At 41.6% G+C, this 24,711-nt stretch overlaps 1 protein-coding gene across 1 annotated transcript in view; it reads right to left on the bottom strand.

The window, feature by feature from the left end:
• The window catches only part of LOC126425203 (uncharacterized), a 51,824-nt gene that overhangs the window by 14,459 nt on the left and 12,654 nt on the right, over nucleotides 1–24,711 (bottom strand). Inside the window, exons 2-5 of the mRNA XM_050088158.1 lie at nucleotides 16,679–16,745; nucleotides 14,275–14,327; nucleotides 10,684–10,719; nucleotides 10,057–10,183 (exon numbers count right to left, since the gene is read on the bottom strand). Of these exons, the coding sequence (XP_049944115.1) occupies nucleotides 10,057–10,183; nucleotides 10,684–10,719; nucleotides 14,275–14,327; nucleotides 16,679–16,745 (283 nt within the window). The remainder of the gene's footprint in view (nucleotides 1–10,056; nucleotides 10,184–10,683; nucleotides 10,720–14,274; nucleotides 14,328–16,678; nucleotides 16,746–24,711) is intronic.

The following is a 24,711-nucleotide window of genomic DNA, read 5'->3' as shown; positions in this document are numbered from 1 at the left end:
GGATTCTCCGGTCCCAAGTAGTCAGCTAAAGGCATTCTTCGGCGTCTTAATACAAGTTGTGGGGACTGGGCATTACGTTAAGGATTTGCTATCCATTCACCGCTTTACTGGGCAGCCTGACTCTCTTGCATATTTGCGCTCTCTGTTATATTAATTTGTACATTACCTGCTCAGTTATTGTGTCTCTTGTCTGCCACTGTTTCTGAGGCGTTTGGTATTTTGTTAGGCATCTATTGTTCAAATTACCTACAATTTGCTTACTTCCCTGTAGTGCCTTACCTTTTATGTAAATAATATTTATTCTTTTCTTTTTCTTCTCGTGGAGTGGCCGCAACTATAAAAGTCCATTTTGCAAACAGTTGTTGAATGAACAAAATCTTACTGCATACACGAACAGACGAACACAGAAAGTTCCGTTATCCGGTTTAAAGTGAAATAATGGAAACATTGTGTTACAAGACAATGGGAGGTGTTCCTCAAGTAAAAAAAAAGCCATTTAAGGAACTATACTGCTAAAATTTCTAAAATAAAATACATTAAAAGAAAGAACATGGCGTTACTTACAAATGAAATGATAAAAACACTTAACCGTATGTGGACATCCCCACCAGAATGTTGTCATGTAACGTAGTTACGAATTAAGGGGAGCTGGAGGTGCCTATGCTGCCCATGTTCAAATCACTAAGTGAGGAACATTTATGAATAAACTACCAAATAGAAAAATTTGAATTTTTTTTACATATAGAGTGGTTTAGTATTGCAGTTATGACAGAGGGATTTTGGAGTATCTTCTCTAGTTTCCATCCAATTATTTTTTTTATTAATGACCCTCATATTTTTACAAATAATTGCTTTATAATTAAACTGAAATGAAACTACTGAACATATTGCCAAATGGCTGTGTTACAATGTAAGTTTGACCACTAGGAGTGCTGTATAAAAATTTCATCTCTCTAGCTTGAGTGGATTTTGAGAAAATGTTCCTTATATTCGAAAAATTCTAATTTACGGGAAATGGCTATCAAAGTTTCTCAATACATTCGTGCACTATAGGATGGATTATCAGGGTCTTCTTCTTCATCCTCCAAAAGCTTCCTCTTCTGTCTTCTTTTCTGGCCTGTTGTTCCATCATACTTCATATGCCTTTCTCTTCTTTCTGCTCCTCTTATCCTTTCTCTCTCAATATTTCTTAGTGCTCGTACAGTGTTCACCCCAGCTGTAAATCCTAATGCCTTCAGAACTCCACACTTCACGCTGTTCCCTTGGTTGTAGGTTGCTATTGCATCATAAATGCCAAAGTGCAGTGTTTTTATGCTTACAAACACCCTTTAGGAATCACTTTCCAAATCAAATTTTTTACGCTCTCATTAGGATTCTGCGTCTTTCCGTGTAGACATTTGTGTAACAATTCTGGCTGTACTAAGTCATGAAAAAATTGGTTTTAATGTTTCCTCCTGATTCTTGTACATACCGCATATTACCCGCTTTACACAAGAAGTATAATACTACCAACAACAGGCGCAATACTGAACTAATTCGAAACGGTAAACAGCAAAGAGACGATGTTCCGCGCTCTTATTCATTGTAGTATCGCAACTTGGTATTAGTGTTAATTTTCTTTTCCCTACGTTCTTCCTCTTCTTATATACACGGTTACTAAAACGTGGCATCGTAAGCAGAACAAAAGTGTACGACAATATTAAATGGAGCAAGATGTTCGAAATTCTGAGGAAAATAGGAGTAAGCTGTAACGAAACACGGGTAATATTTGTCACAGAAAACAATGTAGCCAACCCTTGCACACTCGCTGTATGCGTAACATAAGGCGCTGTATGCATAACAGGCCGAGTAAATCCCAAGCAGTTCACCAGGAAGTCACGAGAGGGTCTTAGATGCATTCAGCGGCAGCCCATTTCCTCTGCAGGCGTGGGGGAAAATGGTAATAACTCCACTTCTTGGGCCAGTAGAACAATAATTCAAAGTTTAAATGAAAGAGGAATGTTCCAATTAATTTTCAGTAGCAAAAAAAAATCGTAATTTTTTGGATTTGACCACCTCCGGCTCCCCTTAAAAGAGTGGAACGGAAATGACATATCGTGTTGAATTACTGACATCAAGTCCATAAAAACTGTTCCCCCGTACAGTCCAACCGGGGACACAAAGAGGAAAACTGTATAATAACAGATACTCGGACTTGCTATCCGTGACTACTGAGGCCACAAACAATCCACAACGCGGTGCGGTATGAGGCAAATATGTGATTGTTAAACTACTCACAATATGCTATTTCTCTTCCTGTCTTTATTGCATTTTACACGTGTAATGGTTCTTGTGACTTTCTATGTCAGGACGTGATGTCGGTTTCTCCGGAATTTTCTACATCACCCCTTTTATTCCTTGGTTACGATATTTTTGTTCCACGACAACAATGAGACATGGATGATCTCAGACGGTTACGCAACTGTATTTGTAAGTAACATCTTCTTCGTTGTTCTAATTTATTTTATTTCATTTCAGGAATTTTTGCGTAGTTTCTTACATGACGTTTTTAAACTTGAGGACCCTCAGTGTCTTGTAACATAATATTTTCATTATTACTGTTTATAACGGATTATGGCATTCCTCCAGTTGTGTATGCAATTAAAGTTGTTGATTCTGTAACAGTTTGCAAGATGGCAGGCCCTCTGGCCTCTTCATACAGTTATTGGGGGCCACTGGACCAGCCTATCCTACATTTCTAAAATCTGGATTTGTATACATGCAAATTAATGTCATTTCGCTACCGTATTACACTGTCATACAAAGTAAGCAATCGGGTGGTATGTACTGGAATGTACATGATCGGGAGCAAGATTCACGCATATCGTAATTCTGTTAATTTCACATGAGTGAAGAGCGGGAACTTTTAGGCTGTGACGAGGTCAACTGCTCGCAATAGCAGTAGACGGACGGGGGGGGGGGGGGCGGGGGGGGGGGGACATCCGTTCACTGGGAATTGTGGACAGAGTCCCAACCCTCCTGGTTGACAGCTTTATCTATTGATCAGGAGTCTCAGCGGCCATAGAGAAGGACGATTGCTATTTTTACAAAGACTGGGGTAATTGTCTCTTGAAAGCATAATTTTTTGGGCAGGAACGCGCCAGCTCTGCGGCACAGCTGTGCTATTGTTTAGGACGTTTCGCAGAAATGGTCGCCAAGCTCCACAGGATAACCGACAACTGGGCCACATGTAAGAACCAAGTTATCATATTCCGTTGGCGCCCAACACCAATACGCTTCCTACGTGAAGTCCTAGCAAAAGCTCTTATAGCACACATTGGCAGTCACTGTAGGGATTTAGAGGAAAGGAATAGCATTGGCGCCTAGGTCGACGGAGTGTGGTAGTGGGTGTCTAGAAGAGTTTGTTGGAAGGCCGTTATTGACTATAGCTTGTTTATCTACGACGATTGGTCGAGTTCTGCCACAAGCGCAGTGGAGGACATTCTCTGGGCGCCGGGTGGAAGGGAATTGATAGGAGAGTTGGTTGCGGGCCGCCGTAGGAGTCGGTCGCATACTTTTCCACCCTTGTTGCAGAGTAGTTTCATTCGTAGTTTTCACTTGTCCTGGCCACCTGGGAATATCCTTTTTTTTTCGACTCGCTCTTTGATCGGTCGCCAATGTGGAGCCCATCTCCATGCAGCCGAGCTGACCACGAATAGCAGCCGTCAAGACCACGCCGCCTTGCACCGTACTGCCGTTAATACATGCTGCTCCACCTGTAGAGTTTGAGCTGATTTTTCAGTCGCCCGAAAGTCGAATTGAGCTTTTTCCGCGGTGGTATCTGTAGAACCACTTTGACTCCTTAGGTGATATCGTGGTACTCATTCCGTTACCCTCTTGTTTATCAATTTTATGCATTCCACCTGTTCTGTTTGCTCTTTGCTCTCCTAGTAGAGAAGCACACTAGATTCCTTGCAGTGTCGTTTGTAATAGGTTGTTTCCAACTCCTCTATCATGGAAGGACTATTTACATGTTCGGTTTACGTTAATATACATAACTGGTCCTTGTACTAACTATTGATCAATTTTGTGTTCCATTTAAAGAAAATAAATGTAACTGTATATTTGTAGGTGAGCATGTATCAGTTAAACAGTCACTCTCACCAGAATTCTTTGCCATTTTCATTTTTGGAGGGGAGCTTTGATCATTTAATTTCATGAATAAATTATATGAGAGGATCGTCACCCTACGTAGGAAGACCATTGTAAGAATTCGTTGCACATCTTGTGCAGATTCAGGATAAACTCAATTGGGCGTGATTTGAATAACGTTGTGATTCTACCCCTCTTAACTTGTATATCAGTTAAGGTTCCCACAATAGTTAATAGGTGGTTAGTTCCCAAATTTTAAAATTTCTTCATTTTACAAATTTATTAGTGCTTTCACTGCTTGATAAACTTATTTTACATATTGATTTTAAAATGGAGTAATCTTTAGTTCTGTCTGTATGTGTACCTGATGCTATTATATCGGGGGCCTCACTGAATAACCAGCAAACATGTTTTGTAAGACAGCTAGCCAGCTGAGTATGTTAAACCCACTTTACTTGCCATCTGCGAAAATTTGAACTAGCCTTAGTATGTTGATTTTTTTTTTATCTTATCATGCTACCTCCTAAGATCGTGTGTACTTTGTATCTGAAGCGCTCCTTCCGTCGTCTGCTGCCCCTGAGGTTCGGCACTGGTTTCGCTAGGAGTTTTTCAGTCGTACGTTTTCACAGCGGTGAAGGTATGAAACTTTCTGAAATCCACCACCGAATCAAGGCCCAGTATGGTGATGCACGTCTATCGCTGCAGCGAATGTGAGTGGAGTAGAAAGTTCTTCTAGTCGTATTCACAGCCATTGGGGTATCACCTGCTGTGTACCTCTTCATCGGATCGACATTTCTTTACTCCCATCGCCACATCGAGTGGTCCAAACATTTGGTAATCACTCGGCGCGAGGTCTGGTGAGTATGGAAGATATGTGGAGAGAATGAAAGTGCGGGTCACTAATGGCTGCGAATGTTGCACGGGCAGTATGACGCCGGGCATGATCATCTTGGAAAATGACACCTGTCCGTCAGAAATCAATTATTAGAGCACTTCGAAGCTGATTTTTTAACATACTGGAGTATCAGCTGCAATTTGCATGAAAATTCTGTGAGATGAAGCAGCCATTTGGATGCACTTTAGTAGCTTTTCTTATGTCTTGGCCAACGACCTTACGCATTTCGACTTCCAACAGAATGTTGACGTGATACAATGTATCTAATGAACAATACTGAACTGATTGAAATAACACTGCCTTTCAAAATGACAGAAAGTTGAAATGCGCATTGTGCTTTTGGAAATAAAAAATGTGTGGTCAAGACAAATGAAAAGTTATTAAAATGCATCCAAATGGACGCTTCGTCTCACATTTTCATGCAATTGCAGCTGATATTCCAATACGTTAAAAAATCGTCATCATCGTGCAGTAGTAACGTACTTCTGACTACAAGTCTCATTTTCCATAATGACAATGCTCGGGGTCATACTATGCATTAGATATATTGCATCACGTCAACAGAATGTTGGAAATAAAAAGAAGTATTGTCAAGATATAAGAAAAGTTACTAAAGTGCATACTGGAATGTGACGCAATGATGTTGGTGATGTTTCCACTAGGCGTGTAGTGTTCGGAAACCCTATTTCGTCCCAAAGAGGGTCAGCAAAACCTTCCCTGTAGATGGATGCATCCGGAACTAATGGCGGTTTGCTGACGGGGAATGGTACCATTCCTTACTTAGGATTTTTGTGTCGTATTGGTGATAGTGTACCCTGTTTCGCCCCCTGTGACCGTTCTCGCGAAGAATCGAACACCTTCTGCTTCAAAGAGCCACACAAATTCTTCGCAGACGTCAATTCGTCGCTCTTTCAGTTCTCGAGTGAGGAGACATGGAAGCCAACTTGCAAATTGTTTGAGAAATTTAGGCCCTTCATGAATGATGTGGTGTTCTGGTGTCAAGATCTGAGGCTATTTCATCAACCGTCACACCGCGATTTTTATCACAATGGCTTCAGCTGCTGCTGTATACTCTGGCATCACAACGTGGACTGCCTGATCAGGGTGCTGAGCGTCTGTTACGGAAGGCACACTATTTCCGCACTTTCCACTCCACTCTTACGCTTGCTGCAGTAGTAAACATGCATCGCCATACTGCAGCTTCATTCACTGGTCGATTACAACAGGATTCGTATCTTCACCGCTCAGAAAACGTATGACACAACGCTGTTTATCCTTGGTGCTTGGGGCAGCCATTCTGAAGTGGTGTTGTGTCCACATTCCGCTTGTCTGTAGTATGCTGCCAACTGCAGGGCATTCCTTATAACAATCGCAACAATACTGCCAATGTTCAGAGCAATGGCGCGAATTTTTAATTGCACTTCGAAGGTTTTCATTTGACACCTTAAATCTTTACGTAAATCTAAGAAACACCGCGTAAACGCGTCCTTTACCGTACGTTCAGGCTACTATTTTGTAACGTTGACTATGTCTCAGGAACCTGTACTTATGGGGTTCTCATATTTTTTCCAAATCCTAAGACATTTCTGCAAATTGCAAAATTTGTTTACGTGGCCACTGGCTGCAAATTCAGTACATGTATTACTTTCAAGATGCTACTAAAGTTCCTCGTAAGAAAAATTTAAAATCTCATTCTGGCTATAATTTTAGTTTTAGTGTTTACTTCCATAAGCTGTAACTGTTCTTGGTATTCTCACTGCTACCACTTACTTCACTGTGGTGAGCCGTTGATGCAGTCACTAGGAGCAGTTTTGGTTATGTCTTGCACCGTTACCTTGCTGAAAGTGCTGGAATGCGTTGTACTACACCTGCTTGTAACTTGAAGTTTTTCGCAACTGATGAAATTTATCTTTAATTGGGACGAAAGTCAGTTTTGCAGTTGGTAAGTTTCGGTAGGTACTGCGCTTCCTTGTAATCTTAGGTTATTAGACTTGCTGATGAAAGATATCCTTTACTGGGCCTTAAGCTAATTTAGCATTTGCTAAGTTTGCCAAAGAATTGAATCGTCACTGATCAGTAGTCCAATATTGTGGTTCAAATGTCTTTGATTTATAATTCATTGTACTGCAACTGTGGCAGACACTTGTCACTTGCGTTTGGGCATTTCTTTTGTTTATTTATTTTTTTATTTATTGATCTATTGTGCCTTGATCAACACGTCTACTGCAATTGTTTTATTTTTAATTTTTATTTTCAACTTCAAAATACTTCATTTCCGGTCATTCCAGTATTGGTGTAATTTGCTAATTGTAATGATTTGGATTTTTTTAATAAAAGTATCCACTCGCCTGTCAACTCCCTGTTGCTTCAAGTAGCATGTACAGGGTGTTTCAAAAATGACCGGTATATTTGAAACGGCAATAAAAAACTAAACGAGCAGCGATAGAAATACACCGTTTGTTGCAATATGCTTGGGACAACAGTACATTTTCAGGCAGACAAACTTTCGAAATTACAGTAGTTACAGTTTTCAACAACAGATGGCACTGCGGTCTGGGAAACTCTATAGTACGATATTTTCCACATATCCACCATGTGTAGCAATAATATGGCGTAGTCTCTGAATGAAATTACCCGAAACCTTTGACAACGTGTCTGGCGGAATGGCTTCACATGCAGATGAGATGTACTGCTCCAGCTGTTCAATTGTTTCTGGATTCTGGCGGTACACCTGGTCTTTCAAAGAAGTCACAGGGGTTCAGGTCTGGCGAATAGGGAGGCAAATCGACGCCGCCTTCTGTATGTTTCGGATAGCCCAAAGCAATCACACGATCATCGAAATATTCATTCAGGAAATTAAAGACGTCGGCCGTGCGATGTGGCCGGGCACCATCTTGCATAAACCACGAGGTGTTCGCAGTGTCGTCTAAGGCAGTTTGTACCGCCACAAATTCACGAAGAATGTCCAGATAGTGTGATGCAGTAATCGTTTCGGATCTGAAAAATGGGCCAATGATTCCTATGGAAAAATGGCGGCCTAGACCAGTACTTTTTGAGGATGCAGGGACGATGGGACTGCAACATGGGGCTTTTCGGTTCCCCATATGCGCCAGTTCTGTTTATTGACGAAGCCGTCCAGGTAAAAATTAGCTTCATCAGTAAGCCAAATGCTGCCCACATGCATATCGCCGTCATCAATCCTGTGCACTATATCGTTAGCGAATATCTCTCGTGCAGCAATGGTAGCGGCGCTGAGGGGTTGCCGCGTTTGAATTTTGTATGGATAGAGGTGTAAACTCTGGCGCATGAGACGATACGTAGACGTTGGCGTCATTTGGACCGCAGCTGCAACACGGCGAACGGAAACCCGAGGCCGCTGTTGGATCACCTGCTGCACTAGCTGCGCGTTGCCCTCTGTGGTTGCCGTACGCGGTCGCCCTACCTTTCCAGCTAATTTCTACCTGGACGGCTTCGTCAATAAACAGAACTGGCGCATATGGGGAACCGAAAAGCCCCATGTTGCAGTCCCATCGTCCCTGCTTCCTCAAAAAGTACTGGTCTGGGCCGCCATTTCTTCCAAAGGAATCATTGGCCCATTTTTCGGATCCGAAACGATTACTGCATCACGCTATCTGGACATTCTTCGTGAATTTGTGGCGGTACAAACTGCCTTAGACGACACTGCGAACACCTCGTGGTTTATGCAAGATGGTGCCCGGCCACATCGCACGGCTGACGTCTTTAATTTCCTGAATGAATATTTCGATGATCGTGTGATTGCTTTGGGCTATCCGAAACATACAGGAGGCGGCGTGGATTGGCCTCCCTATTCGCCAGACATGAACCCCTGTGACTTCTTTCTGTGGGGACACTTGAAAGACCAGGTGTACCGCCAGAATCCAGAAACAATTGAACAGCTGAAGCAGTACATCTCATCTGCATGTTCCCAGTCCGTTGAAATTTTTCAAACAGATCCTTTATTGTATCGCTTTTCGGTCCTTTGGTTACATTAAACCTCCGTTGAAAACTTCGTCTTATTGCAACAACACTGTGTTCTAGGCGGTGGAATTCCAACACCAGAAAAATCCTCTGTTCTAAGGAATAAACCATGTTGTCTACAGCACACTTGCACGTTGTGAACAGCACACGCTTACAGCAGAAAGGCGACGTACAGAATGGCGCACCCACAGACTGCGTTGTCTTCTATATCTTTCACATCACTTGCAGCGCCATCTGTTGTTGAAAATTGTAACTACTGTAATTTCGAAAGTTTGTCCGCCTGAAAATGTACTGTTGTCCCAAGCATATTGCAACAAACGGTGTATTTCTATCGCTGCTCGTTTAGTTTTTATTGCCGTTTCAAATATACCGGTCATTTTTGAAACACCCTGTATGTACGACGTCTGGCATGTAAAAAAAGCTTCAAATGGCATGTATGTACGACGTCTTGCACGTAAAAAAAAGCTTCAAATGGCATGTATGCACGATGTCTTGCACGTAAAACAAAAAGCTTCAAATGGCATGTATGTACCACGTCTTGCACGTAAAAAAAAAAAAAAAAATCTTCAAATCGCATGAATGTACATCTCGCACGTAAAAAAAGCTTCAAATGGCATGTACATACGACGTCTTGCATGTGAAAAGAAGCTCCAGATGGCATGTATTACGGCGTCTTGCACGTAAAAAAAAAGTTTCAAATGGCATGAATGTACGACGTCTCGCATCTAAAAAAAGCTCCAAATGGCATGTACATACGACGTCTTGCATGTAAAAAGAAGTTTCAAATGGCATGTATGTACGACGTCTTGCACGTAACAAAAAGCTTTAGATGGCATGTATGTACGACATCTTGCACATATAAACAAATCTTTGTCAGTAGAGGTCAAGTGAGTAGGACGTACCACTGATCAAAAATTAGAAAGCAAAGCAGCCCTTATCAGTGGCTGACCCTGTGCTTCCCTTTACTCAATGTAAACGTCAAAATTTCCTGCGCTGCTCTATGAGGAGATATTATTGTAATTGTGACATACCTTTGCCGTTACACTCATCGGCCACTTGTAACGCAGCTTTCTGTATGTCAGGATGGGATTTCATCCTGGGACAGTGCTGGATGGTTGTCTTCAGACCTTCCGCGCTGTACTGGCCGTCTGCGTCAAGCTAGAAGCGGAAAAATACAGACGTTAGCGTACAACGCTGGCTTAAGAAGTAATAATTGCCGCTGGATTTTTGTTCGGAAACTTATCGCTGTTTCATTAGCTCACCACTTCGCTTCTCTCACTGTCGCAAAAAGACCTTACTTTCACGTATTTTTGTAAGTCATCGTTACATTTAAATCAGTCTCGTAAAGCGAAATTTCTGTGGCACTTTATTGTAACTAAATTATTTTTATAATTGTGTCCGATAGGTTCAGTGATAATTATGTCCAATACACTGCTGATTATAAATGAATGTTCTCAATTATAACTCAGATGGTGTCAGAACTATGTTATCACAACTGAGTAATACTCATATAAGTTAGTGAAAAAAGATTTATACTGGCAGGAACGTTGGAATGTATATCTCATTAAATTATTCAGCTTGGCATAGAGCCTCCGATGCATTAAAAGCATCGGATAGGAAAAGGCTCACATTAACGTATAAATTGTGTGACCACTTACCGCTTTGAATTTCTTCAGCATGCAACCAAGGAAGCACTGAAACAAGAGTGATGTAAACTGTAGTTATTATGTCGCAACAAGGTATCCGTATGTACACACAGACACACACATAAACATACATACACACACACACACACACACACACACACACACACACGCACACACACACACACACACTAACATAGTGAGAGAGATTGTGGGTGTATGAGAGAGAGAGAGAGATAGATAGAGAGAGTGAGAGAGAGGGGGTGGGGGAGAGGGAGGAGAGAAATAGTGAAATGAGATTTTATAAATAATGAAGGTATATACAAAAAAACCATTAATGTTTCCCATTAGTAATTAAAATTACTTTTATTCTATTCCATGAAGTTTTGCAATTCAAGTTGTATGAAATCCACTTCTTGATTCGATATTTCGGCTGAGAGTAATTCAGCCATGTTTAGGTGAGTATTCCGTAGTACAAAACATACACCTGAAGATGACTGAATGTTTTTCAGCCGAAATATCATGGTAAGAATTCGACGTCATACAGCTGCAAACCCAAAACTTCATGGAATAATCTTTATGCCCGGAAAATATCAAGAATTACTTTTATCCCTTACGATATCTTCAACTCACTCAGAACCAAGTCCAATATTTATTTCTGCGTAGAACGTGTTTAATTCACGAACAGTACGGTATATTCTAATATTTAATGTAATACTAATGTTTCAGAAACAGAAGTGAAACGAATCGTTATCAGAATTTGTTAGAATACATACAAGAGTTATAAATTCTCTAGGTGAATATTTTAAGAAACAATAGTTATTTCTACGGAAATAAAACTTTCTCCTTTCATGGGTTTTTAATTATTTAAAGGATATTGGAGAGAATGAGAATAAGATATCCTATTAACGACTTGGTTCTACTTAGGAAGACCAAGATAAACAGAAAATCGGGATATTTTAATGCTGTTAATTCTGAACCTGCTTGCAGTTCGTTAACCACTGTACCAGATCTATTGACATATTGTTCTTAATACTCCTAAGTGCTTATACCCTATCTGACCAAAACCATCCAGAGGCCTGCTGTGGATGTTAACATGAAGCGCGTCCACCCTTCCCCTTTATGAGTGCTTCAATTCCACAGGGGACACTCAAAACCTGCGAAGGTGGTGATGTTGGACTCTGGGGTGTAGAGCAGGGTTTCTCAAACTGTATTCTGCGGAACACTGTTGTTCCGAAGGAAGCGAATAAGTGCTCCGCGATAAACTATTAATAACATGGCACTGAACATTTCAAATAATTAATGAATTTCTTCTTATTTTCGAAACATTTAATGTGATTTCTGTGTTATTTGTTAGAATTAAAAATTGAAGTGATCACTGAATAAAAGATGTTACCTCATTTTCATTTTTTAAAAATTTTATCAGTCTTCAAAGTAAACAATGTGTTCCACCAAAGTACCATGAATCTCGAAGTGTTCCGTCACAGAAAAAGTTTCCAAATCCCTGGTCCCTAGCAGTGTTGACGTTCTAACTCACAAAAAAGATATTTCAATGAGCTTACGTCACGACTCTGGGTATGGCAGCCTACTTCAGGACTGTTATTATCTACAAATCATCGGCTCACGGATGTTGCTTTATGAAAGGCTATATTGGCATACTGATATAATCATTGCCTCCGAACTGTTCCTCTACTGCACACAATACAAAAGCTGTAAATGTGTTCATCCGCTGCTGTATTTGGCATTACATCAAGTGCAATAAGGGGAACTATACGCCAACCACGAAAAAAGTCCCCCGGACCATAACATTTCCTCCTCCGTTCTTCACGATGGCCGGTGATGTTCTCCAGACATTTTCAACCCAGACCCTTCCACTGGATTGCCGCAGTGATCCATCACTCCAGATCACTCGTTTCCAGTCATCCACTGTGTAGTGACGGTGTTCTTTACATTATCCCAAGGGTCACTTAGTACTCACTACATAAATACGTGGCTTATGAGGAGTTACTGGTAACTGTACCCCATTCATTTTAACTCCCTACACACATTCAGCTATCTGGACTGCAGTAGCATTTTGATATTCACGAAAGCTTCCTTCCCTTGATTACTCGCGATTCGTAGAAACCAGTCCACCCTCCGCCATGGTTACTATTCAGGACTAAAAAATCGTATGAGTGGGTACTGACAGACAATCTCTATAATCAGATTTAATATCCTCACTAACGCTCCCTTCCCACATAATTACAAATATGATCACGCGGAGAAGCTGGTTCAGAGAAAAATCTATTACGTCCTTAATACCGTAATCCTGGTTTGTAATACATACTTACCAGGTTTGGAACAATATGTTCCATTATACTATATTCGACTTTCGGCAGTCCAAGTTCAATGGAACTAACAAAAATTTCGAATATCTGAGAGATAGATTTAACGAAGGTTTGAGTGATCAAGGTGGGACCAGGGAAAAGTGGAAATGTTAATATGAATTAAAACATTAGCAATGCAGTCTCCTTTAGCGTACGTATTGTAATACAAAGGGAACAAAAAATTACTACTAGAAAAGATAATAAAGTTACTACGATATCAGTTCAGTTATTTTTCAATTATTTTAATGAAGAAAGGGACAAACAAATTTTTGAAAAGGCTTAACTTTAATTCCATTCACTTTTCCACACTAAATAAACTATGTTATTGACATTAGCATTTCCTCCACATAACGTCTCAAAAATGAAGATGCCAGTTTTTAAAGTTAGTGAGCCACATCTCACTTCGCCGAACCTTTAAACTCCCAGATTAACAACCCTTTTTTATGCAAATAGCCTCCGACAGGTATCATTCGTCCTCTACACTAATTGAGACATTTCTAAAAGAATTCGTCAAGAAGATGTAGCTCACATCCTCATTTCCACTTCTTCTCTTCTTCTGAAACGCTTCTGACAATATTCCTTTTTGATTCGGGACTGTCTGTAGAATGGGTGAGAGAATCCCGAAATCTGTCGTTATATCCTCTGGTTTTTTTTTTTTTTTTTGCACTCCACGTATCACGGTGACAATAGCTCGCTTATTTCTTAGAGAAGTAGAAAAGTCGAACACTTCTTCTTCTTTGAAGTCATTATTACACTTGATGCAGGTACTGTGCCAAGTTACGCACTGTTAAGAAAGCAAAAGAGTGTCACGAATAGCTAAATAACGCAACAGTTATATGAACAAAAGGCGAAACAGTTTTAATTGCCAAGTGTTTGATAGCATTTGATTTATATAGAGTTTATCAAGGTTCGATTAGCAACAGTTGGCTATGTTTCTTCCACGAACTACTTATGTAGAAGAAACTACATGTTGTGTTACGTGGCCGGCCTGGGTACCCGAGCGGTTCTAGGCGCTACAGTCTGGAACCGAGCGACTACTACGGTCGCAGGTTCGAGTCCTGCCTCGGGCATGGATGTGTGTGATGTCCTTAGTTAGGTTTACATACTTCTAAGTTCTAGGGGACTGATGACCTCAGACGTTAAGTCCAATAGTGCTCAGAGCCATTTGAACCATTTTTTGTGTTACGTGGAGCAGTATATAGTTGGCTTCTCTTTCGTTAAAGACGCTGTTATACCTCACCTTTTGTTCGGCGCTACTTGGATCGTTGTACGACCGCAAACCTCCGATACTGCCTGTAACACAAACAGATTTCAGTCAGTCATCGCCTGTAGTGTCTTAAAAGAGCAGACTGATCTGTCACAATGCATACCAATTTAAAAAACAATGTAGTGTCTTCAGTGTCTTAAAACATCGAAATATCATAGACAAGTTAACCAAACGACTATACAAGATTCTCTACTCTACTAATACTCTGTTCCACTTGGGTCTCCGTAACTCCACTGTCTATTACCATTGAATAGCTCATTGTCAGTTTGCGGTAACCTCTGAAAAGTTATTCCATTGTGTAACGTATCTACACGTTAAAAGTGAACGTAACCTTGAGGCGTATATTCCATTTAACTCTGAAATTCCCGGAGAAGTGTGAAGCATGGTACAATTATTATGTGTTCTAACAGTGGTCTTCAGGCACACTAATGGTTCGATGCAGCTTCCAGCGTTTGTCTGTCCCGTGCAAGACCCTTCGTCGATGCGTAGCTCCTGCAATCTACATTCACTAGAATATGCTTACCATAGGCACACTTCCCTCGATTGACAAACTGATGGTACCTTTATGATTCTAAACATGCCCTATTAACCGATCCGCTTCATTCTTTTAATCAAATTGTGCCACATATTCCTTTTTCCACCAATATGTTTTAATACCACTGCAGTAGTTATCCAGTCTCCCAAAGTGATCTTCAGCATTCACCTGTAGCACCACATTTCAAGAGATGCTGTCTTTTTTCTGTTTTCTTAGTTACATGTTACCTCAAATTTTCGTCAGACCTGGCGCTTACGTTTTTGCACGTTTGCGATTCTCTGCAGTGGTAGTTGCCATATAAACACGTCCTATTGTGGAGGGTGTTGGTTTCATGTCTGTCTTGGCTAAATGACTCAAATGGCTCTGAGCACTATGGGACTTAACATCTGTGGTCATCAGTCCCCTAGAACTTAGAACCACTTAAACCTAACCAACCTAAGGACATCACACACATCCAGGCCCGAGGCAGGATTCGAACCTGCGACCGTAGCGGTCACACGGTTCCGGACTGAAGCGCCTAGAACCGCAAGGCCACACCGGCCGGCTATCTTGGCTAAGATATTGCGTTCACTATCCTTCTTATAGTGGATTATCCGCATCCCTATTAAATTATTCATTACTAGGCCTAATCCTAGCAGGTGTCCTGTTCTTAATGCCAACGCACTTCACTAGCTCCTACTATAGCTAACATTATCAATTTCCATTTTTTAATTTTCTAACCGACCTACCCGTCCCATAAGACGTTAGTTTTGTTTAGCCTGATAACTAGATTCTCCTGAGTAGTCCACGGCCAGCCGACCGAGCGGTTCTAGGCGCTTCAGTCCGGAACCGCGCTACTGCTACGGCCACAGGTTCGAATCCTGCCTCAGGCACGGCTTTTAAGTCGTTCTAACTTCTAGGTGACTGATGACCTCGGACCTTAAGTCCCATAGTGCTCAGAGCTATTTGAACCATTTGTTTTAGTCCACGGCCGGAGATCCCAACTGGAGCCTATTTTACATCCGTAATATTTTGCCCAAGAGCACTGCATCAATATTAAGCTAATCATTAGAGCTACATGCCTTGGGAAGAAAACAACGGCTGTACTTTACTCTAGCTTTTAAGCGTCGTAGTACCAGCACAGTAAGGTCATGTTCGCTGAAGTTACAGGGCCATATATTGATTTATTCAGTAATACTACTTATTCTTTCTAACTTTCAGCCAACTCGTCTTTGCTTAGTGCCGGCTTGCCAGCTGGATCTTGATGATAATACAGCTGCTTCTCTTTTCTCTAAATGTTTTTTTTTTTTTTTCCTTTTTCCTATATGCAGCTTAAATATTATATTCTACTGTGACTGGAAAATAAAAATACTGTATATGGTAAGACGCAAAGTAGTATCATCATGGTTGCGTTGGGCGGTAAAAATAGAGATACGTGTAAAACTAAGAGAACACAACCGATATTAACATCGAATCTATAGCTTAAGCGTTTACTAGGGCGTTTGGTGCAGTCAAAGTTCAGGTAAATAAATCAGAAAGGGCTGTGTGGCCCTTATGAATCTCTTTAATAAGAAGCTGAGTTTAGCAAAAACGTTCAAAACTAAATGTGCGTAGAATCGTCTTTATCATTCTTTTAAATATTGAGAAATGAGTTATCGTCCACGGCTCCTTTTTTGTAAAGAGCAGACACGAATACCATACCGTAATTAAGAGCTTAAAACGTTTTTCTACAGCCATGAGGAACATACGGAGGCTTCGAAACGACGATTGTCAACACATTTCACAGTGCTATGAAATGTGTTGTGGTACGTTCAGGAGAATAACACACGTTCTCCACTTGTCAGTAAGTATTCCCATGCTTACCCAGATGTTCTGAGTCCATACATCCTTTGACCTCCCTGGTAACTATCTCAATCAGAGAATCTTCGGCCTGAAAGCAAACACAAAGAAAGCGTAAGTTACATTCCTGGAGAAGAAATATTTTGATGATTACTTTATCGCCAAGCAGTCTACTTTGAATACACCATGGTCCCAATTTTAAATATATCTGAAAGACTAAAGAACAAGACAAAACTTCAAATAAAATTCTTTATGGTTTTAAACTACGTCATATTGTAATAGGACGCATGTGTACCTAAAATGAAACACAATAATCTAACTATTTAGGAGCTTTTATTCATAAAACTCCGAACACTTAGTCCCAGGTTACAGAGCTTCTTAAAAGTCTAAGCTCACCATTACCAAATTAAGGGGATGGGAATCTCAAACAATTGCCTTACTTTTATCTCTTCGTTAACTAATATCTTCGTTTTTTGCACCGAAACACGTAATAAAGATAATACTTGTATGTTGTCCACTCTATAAGATGATGTAAACAGCTGTTTATGCAGTTTTGCATATTAACAGCACTCTGAGTGTATGTTTACTCCCATATGAATTTTATTGTCGAGAATGAGTCACAGTTGGAAAACAACAATAATATTCATAAATAAAATTCTGGACAGAGAAATGATTTGCACTATTGTTCGCTCAGCCTTAGTGTTGCACAGAACAGAACTGGGAATTCAGCCATAACACTCTTTTACCAGTAACTCTGTGACTTAAGTATTTAGAGTATAATGAAATTAACTTCTAAAACTAACTACAATAAAATATTCTTCTTGCCATTCCTATTTCATACAACTGAATAGGCGCGCGCGCGCGTGTGTGTGTGTGTGTGTGTGTGTGTGTGTGTGTGTGTCTGTGTGCAGGATTGGGGGGGGGGGGGGGGGGAGAGCGAGATGCATGTGAATGGGTGGGTGGTTTCGTGAATTTGAGAGAGAGAGAGAGAGAGAGACTTAACATTTTTTTAACATTGTTAAGTGAAGTCGGTGCATGGCACGCTATCAAAGCCAGTGTCTGCACGGAACCATAATGTATTTGTAAGACAGAACAAGCAGCTAAATCGATGGAATACACAGCCAGAGTGAGATAGGACAGGTGACCACAAATCTGTCCAGAATGACTAATTACAGGGTATAATGACTATAAGTGCAAATACTTTTATATGTGATACCTTAATACGTACACTCATATGTGTGCTTGTTGTCTTTTCTTTGCGTAGAGCAAGTCTTCCCACGAAAACAGACATTACAGCCAGTCGTTTTCTACATGATTGTAACTGCATCACTAAGTAACCCTTGCCTGTCAGTACAGATTAACTGTTTTCCGTCAACACGTCCACACTCCAACAGGTGACATGCTGTCCAGAGGAAAATAAATATTAACGGCATGCTCTTGCCACGTGTATGTGCAGGTGCTAACCAACTTAAAAATATCCTTCGCCTGTAATTATTAGTCTACAAATGAAGTATAATGTCATTCACACCCCGTCCTCATCACCAATAGAACTATCTGCTCTTATATCCACTTCACCCTGTATATCAAGGTCCCCAATCCGCTATGTTGTGCTAAGCTGTAGAGGAAAATGTGAAATCAGTGACGTGGACATGTAGAGGTTAACTATTACAGCAGGCGAATTGTGACGCGGATTATTTTTATGGAACCATATACTTTCATCTCTGGCATGGGAATAAGCCGTCGAGAGATATAACATGTATTGAACTTGATCCTATAGTAGCTAGGTAGAAGTGCCACAGACCGTCAGAAAAGGTTCCCCAAACTCAACCAACTGTACCAGATGTAAACAACCGCACCATGTCAGCACAGTACGTGTGTTCATTATTATAATGTGAACGTAGCATTGATTAATGGTGTATAGAGATTCCTGCTAGGGACTACCGCACATAGTATTATATGTGAGCCAACGGGCTTGCCGCAGTGGTAACACTGGTTACCGTCAGATCACGGAAGTTAAGCGCTGTCGGGCTGGGCTAGCACTTGTATGGGTGACCATCCGGTCTGCCGAGCGCTGTTGGCAAGCGGGGTGCAGTCAGCCCTTGTGAGGCAAACTGAGGAGCTACTTGACTGAGAAGAAGGGCTCCAGTCCTGTAAACAGACATACGGCTTGGAGGGCGGTGTGCTAAACAAATGCCCTTCCATATCCACGCCCAGTGATGCCTGTGGGGTGAGGATGACACGGCGGCCGGTCGGTACCGTTGGGGAGTTCATAGCCTCTTGGGGCGGAGGTTAGTTTAGTTTTAGAATTACATCTGCATTCATCAAAGTTGAGCGTTATATGGCATTTCTTGTTATTGGTGGTCATCGGATTTGCCTTGAATACAGCTTGTTTCAACGTTCCACACAGGTAAAATACCAGAGGTGATAATTCTGGCGAGCGTGAAAGCCGTGCTGCCTATCCATCTCGTTAAATGAGGCAGCATGTCTATAAACATTATTAAAACTCCGTGCCGGACCGAGACTCTAACTCGGGACCTATGCCTTGCGCGGACAAGTGCTCTACCCTCTGAGCTACCCAAGCACGACTCACGCCCCGTCCTCACAGCTTTACTTCCACCATTACTTCGTCTCCTACCTTCCAAACTTCACAGAAGCTCTCCTGCGAACCTTGCAGAACTAGCACTCCTGGAAGAAAGGATATTGCGGAGACATGGCTTAGCCACAGCCTGGGACATAGTTCCAGAATGAGATTATCACTCTGCAGCGGAGTGTGCTCTGTTATGAAAGCTTCTGTGAAGATAACTACACAGAAATGACATCGAATGTACTTTTTCTACCGGACAACACTTCTTTCCCCAAACAAAAGACGTATGCGGTCAGTTGGATCGCTGGACATGCGACGAAATATTTGTTTTCGTATAATATTAAGTCCATAATGGATTATTGGATGTATTTGCAAGAACAACAAGAGCTCATACGGAGTCATACGAAATACAGGACATACTTTTCCAATTTTTTAGGAAGTGTTTTTCACAACCCGCCCTACAGCCGGGGTGTTCCAGAAATGAGAAGACTCTAGCAGCAGAAGGATTAGAGACAGTACTGCACGGTTCAAATATATTTGCATATTGCACACTGAGAAGACAACTGGCGCCAGTTGTGACTGGACTATGTTAACGTGTTAAAAAATGACGATGGTAAACACCGAAACCCCTCTCAGATAATGGTCCTTCGAATGGTGTACGCAGAAGAAATACATGCCACCCACAATGGCAGATATGGTGAAAATCGTATGACTGGATGCCAGATTCATGATGCGACATCACGTGCTGCAGGGATTCTGATGCACATGCTAACTTCGTTTTCGCTCCCACCCATGACTAGGGTTGTCATTTACTTTATTCATATAAAGAAAAAAAGAAAAGATAAGGGCGGCCTTTATGCTGATTTTATGGTTTCCAAATTGTTTTTTCTGTCCCGATACTTTTCTTATCTGTGGGACAGCACAATTGTACGAATAAAGATTGTTTATCACCCTACCTTCCTGTTCCATGAAAGAAAGAAATAAATAAAAAGACGGTAGAGCACATTCCTACGCAAGGCAATGGTCCCGAGTTCGAGTCTCGGTCCGGCACACAGCTTTAATCTGCCAGGAAAGTTTCATAACAGCACACACTCAGCTGCAGAATGAAAATCTCATTCAGGACTACAGACATTTATGACTATTTATAGTCGTATCAGTGTAATACCGACCAACAAAGCCAGTCTTCAAAAACGTACACCACAGGTCGACAGACGAACGACAGCGGTTTCTGTTTATCTCGAACATCGTCGACCTTCAACCGACGAATACTGCATATTGATTTGGACACGGTTCTTCTGTCACCAGATAACCTAGAAACATATCACTTAACAGTTTCCGTAGATGTCATTCGAAGAGATGTATCCGAATTTTGAAACTCATTGTCAAGAAGCTGTTGACGAAGAGAAATATAAACCAGAGCAGAAAAATAGAAAAGCAGAAAATAAATATAAACGTATATGAGTTACATGTTTGTTTACACTTGGTGCGGTAGTGCCGTAGTTTGTGGGACGTCTTCTGACGTCTCTGTTCTCTTATTACTACTGATCAAGTTTCACACGTGCCTTGTTCCTGAAGTACACTTGGAAGACTATTCGCATTGCCACATACCAAAGTGTGTATCTTCCTTAAAAATATCGGTGTCGTGGTTTAGCAGATACAACCTTCAAAAGTGACTCGAATATGCCGTTAAACTCACCAAATTGGACTCAGTAACTTTAGTGAAGACCACACCTCCATATATCTACCTGTCGTGAATACGCAGTATCTGATCACAATTATTTGGATAGCCCTTTGTAATGAGGAATTGGTCACTAAACGTCACTAGCCACCAGTACTTCAGTAGAGAACTGTAACAGCAGAATGGATCGGTCAGCAGAACCCACTGACTGCAAACATGGATTGGTCTGGTCACTGAAAGTAGCGTGGGTGATAGACCCTTCAGGGATATTTAAACCCTTCTAAAGCTGCACAGGTCGAGTCTTGGCGTCGTGTTTGCGAAGCGAAAACGTGAAGGAACAAATACAGCTAATCCAAGACGATACAGAGCCGATGTACTGACGGACAGGTCCATTGGAACGTTGCGGAGGCTGATGGTGAGAGCGTTGTCCAGAAAGTGAAGCACCCAATTTTTTTTCTTCGACAGTTCTTTACTGAACATAAACAGAATTACACACACGAAATAATGGTGTTTAATCTACACACCGTACTTTTCCACGTTATCTCCATCCCGTTCTTTGGCCTTCTTCCAGCGCGAAACAAGAGCGGGTATGCTTTGTCGGTACCAGTCCTTGTCCTGGTGGCGGAGCCAGTGCTTCGCTGTCTGAATCACCTTCTCATCGTCCTCAAAATGTCTTCCACGAATGGCATCATCTAAGGGTCCAAAGAAGTCCGAAGAAAAGAGGTCAGAGCTGTATGGTGGATGAGTAACACTGCCCAACCCTGTTTTGGGATGCGTTCAGCAGTCCTCAGACTTGTGTGGGGCCGAGCATTATCGTGTTGCAGCGGAACATCTCCTGGGTTGCTGTGGCGTCAATGTCGCCGGAGGCGCATCTTGACTTTTCAAAAAATGGCTCTGAGCACTATGGGACTCAACATCTTAGGTCATAAGTCCCCTAGAACTTAGAACTACTTAAACCTAACTAACCTAAGGACATCACACACACCCATGCCCGAGGCAGGATTCGAACCTGCGACCGTAGCAGTCCTTCGGTTCCGGACTGCAGCGCCAGAACCACTAGACCACCGCGGCCGGCTCTTGACTTTTGTTAATGTGTTCACATAAGGTATGCTTCTGAGTTAATGGCACCGCCTCTTCATCACATCAATGAGCATCGCACCTTGACAGTCCCAGAGCGCGGTCAATTGTGTTGCGCCTAAATGAAAGCCGCGAACTTAGCTGTCACTACGTCACACTCCGCAAGCCACCTAAGGGTGTGTAGCGGAGGGTACTTTCCATGCACTATTGATCCCTGCAACCTTGTTCCAGTCGCGAATACTGCTTGGGAAGAATGTCCGTAATCTCTGTATTGGCTCTAATTTCTCGAATTTTCTCCTCGTGCTCAATACGCGAGATAAAGGTTGGGGGAAGTAATATTTTGTCCGACTCCTCCTGAATAGTGCTGTCCCGAATTTTCAATAGCAAATCTCTCCGTGATGCACAACGCCTCTCTTGTAACGTCTGCCAGTGGAGTTTGTTCAGCATCTCTGTAACGCCCTCTCGCCAACTAAACGATCCCGTGACGAAACGCGCCGCTCTTCGTTGGATCTTCTCTATCTCCTCCATCAGTCCTAACTGACAGGGATCCCAGATAGATGAACAATACTCAAGAATCGGGCGAACAAACGCCTTATCAGCCATTTGTTTCGAGGATGAGTTACATTTCCTTAAGATTCTTCCAATGGATCTCAGTCTGGTATCTGCTTCTCCCACTGTCTGTTTTATATGGTCATAGCACTTAAGGTCGCTCTGGATAGTTACGCCTAGATATTTTACTGTCACCAGCTGTTTGTCATCAATAGTATTGCTGTACAGTAGTGGATTGCTTTTCCTATGTATGCGCAGTACGTTACATTTATTTACATTCAGGGTCAACTGCCTGGGCCGGCACCATTCATCAGTTCTCTGCAGGTCGTTCTGCAAATTCTTACTACCTTCTCGCGATGCTACTTTGGTATAGACTACTACATCATCTGCGAATAGCCTTAAGGAGCATCCGACGCTTTCTACTAGAGCATTTATGTATATTGTAAACAGCAATGGTCCTAACACACTTCCCTGTGGTACTACGGATATTACCTTTACATCTGTCGATAATGTCCCGTTAACAGTGACGTGTTGAGTTCTATCTACAAGAAAGTCTTGAATCCAATTGCAAGTCTGCTCCGACACTCTATAAGCTCGTATTTCTTTTATTAAGCGGCAATGCGGGACAACGTCAAATGCCTTACTGAAATCAAGGAACACGGCATCAACCTGAGCGCCGTCGTCCACTGCGCTATGGATCTCATGGAGAAACAGAACGACCTGATTTTCGCAGGATCTCTGTTTGAGAAATCTATGTTTTTTTTTTGTTTTTTTTTTGTAGAGGACATGATTACTTTCCAAAACCGTCATAAATCTTCAGCTTAACTGATGTTCCATAATTCTACAACAGAGTAACGTCAGCGGCAGATATTTATTATTGTGTGGATCTGTCATAGGGCCTTTCTTAAAAACGGGAATGACCAGCGCTTTTTTCCAGTCGTTAGGTACCTTTCGTTGCTCAAGCGATTCCTGCTAGTAGGGGAGCAAGTTCTTTCGCATAATCTTTATACAATCTTACAGGTATATCGGCTGGACCCGACGCCATTCCACTAGTAAGCAATAGTAGCTGCTTTTCAGTTCTGTGGTCGGTTATCTCAATATCTGCCATTTCGACGTTCGTACGACGATTGAAAGGAGCGGCAGTGTTGCAATCTTCCGCGGTGAAAGAACTTCGGAAGACCGAATTCAGTATTTCTGCCTTTTTTCTGTTATCTTTCGTTTCGGCCCCAGCGTGGTCGCTGAGAGAATCAATAGATGATTTTGACGCACTTACTGATTTTACATACGATAAAATTTAAGGTTTTTACTCAGGTCTGATGAGAACCCCTTACTTTCAAAATCATTGGACGCTTCTCTCGTTGCTCTCCTTACGCTCATTTTCGCTTCGTTTTTTTTTTTTTTTTTTTTTTTTTTTTTTTTTTTTTTTTTTTTTTTTTTGTCATCTAGGCTTTTACTTCTCTTGAATCTGAGATTAAGTGCTCTTTATTTACGTAGCGCTTTTCTGACACAGCTATTAAACCTTGGTGGATCTTTCCCATCCCTTAAAACCTTATTCGGAATACACTCGTCTAGGGCATACTCAATAATGGCTTTGAATTTCTTTCATTTGTTCTCCACATCTTCGTCCTCATCACCGAGTATGTGATGCTGACTGCTGAGATATACTGAAAATTTTATCCTGTCACCCTTGTTGAGAAAATACATTTTCCTACCTTTCTTAACATTCCTTGTAGAAGCCGTCGTCATAGATGCTGTCACAGCCTTACGATCACTGATACCTTCCTCTACGTTAACTGATTCCATAAGTTCAGGTCTGTTGCCAGAAGGTCTAAGACGTTACCTTCACGAGTGGTTTCTCTATCTGCTCAAGTTAATTTTCGGAAAAGACACCCAGAACAATGCCACATGAATCCCTGTCTCTGCCACTAGTTTTGATGATATAACACTCACAATCTGTAGCGGGCAAGTTGAATAGAACGGTATGATCGGGAAAACTACTAATGATATTCTGCAAATTCTGTCTGAAGCGCTCTACAACTGCAGGTCCCGACCGAGGAGGTCTATAAAAGCATCCGATCATCATTTTGACCGTTCTTTGATAGTTTCACCCACATTGATTCACATTCGGAATCCGTGATAACCTCGCTATCTTTGATCGAATCTTTTGCT

This window comes from Schistocerca serialis, chromosome 10 (assembly GCF_023864345.2).
Source record: "Schistocerca serialis cubense isolate TAMUIC-IGC-003099 chromosome 10, iqSchSeri2.2, whole genome shotgun sequence".
Taxonomy (NCBI): domain Eukaryota; kingdom Metazoa; phylum Arthropoda; class Insecta; order Orthoptera; family Acrididae; genus Schistocerca; species Schistocerca serialis.
Note: the sequence above shows the minus strand (reverse complement) of the source record. Positions and strands in the feature narration are given on the sequence as shown.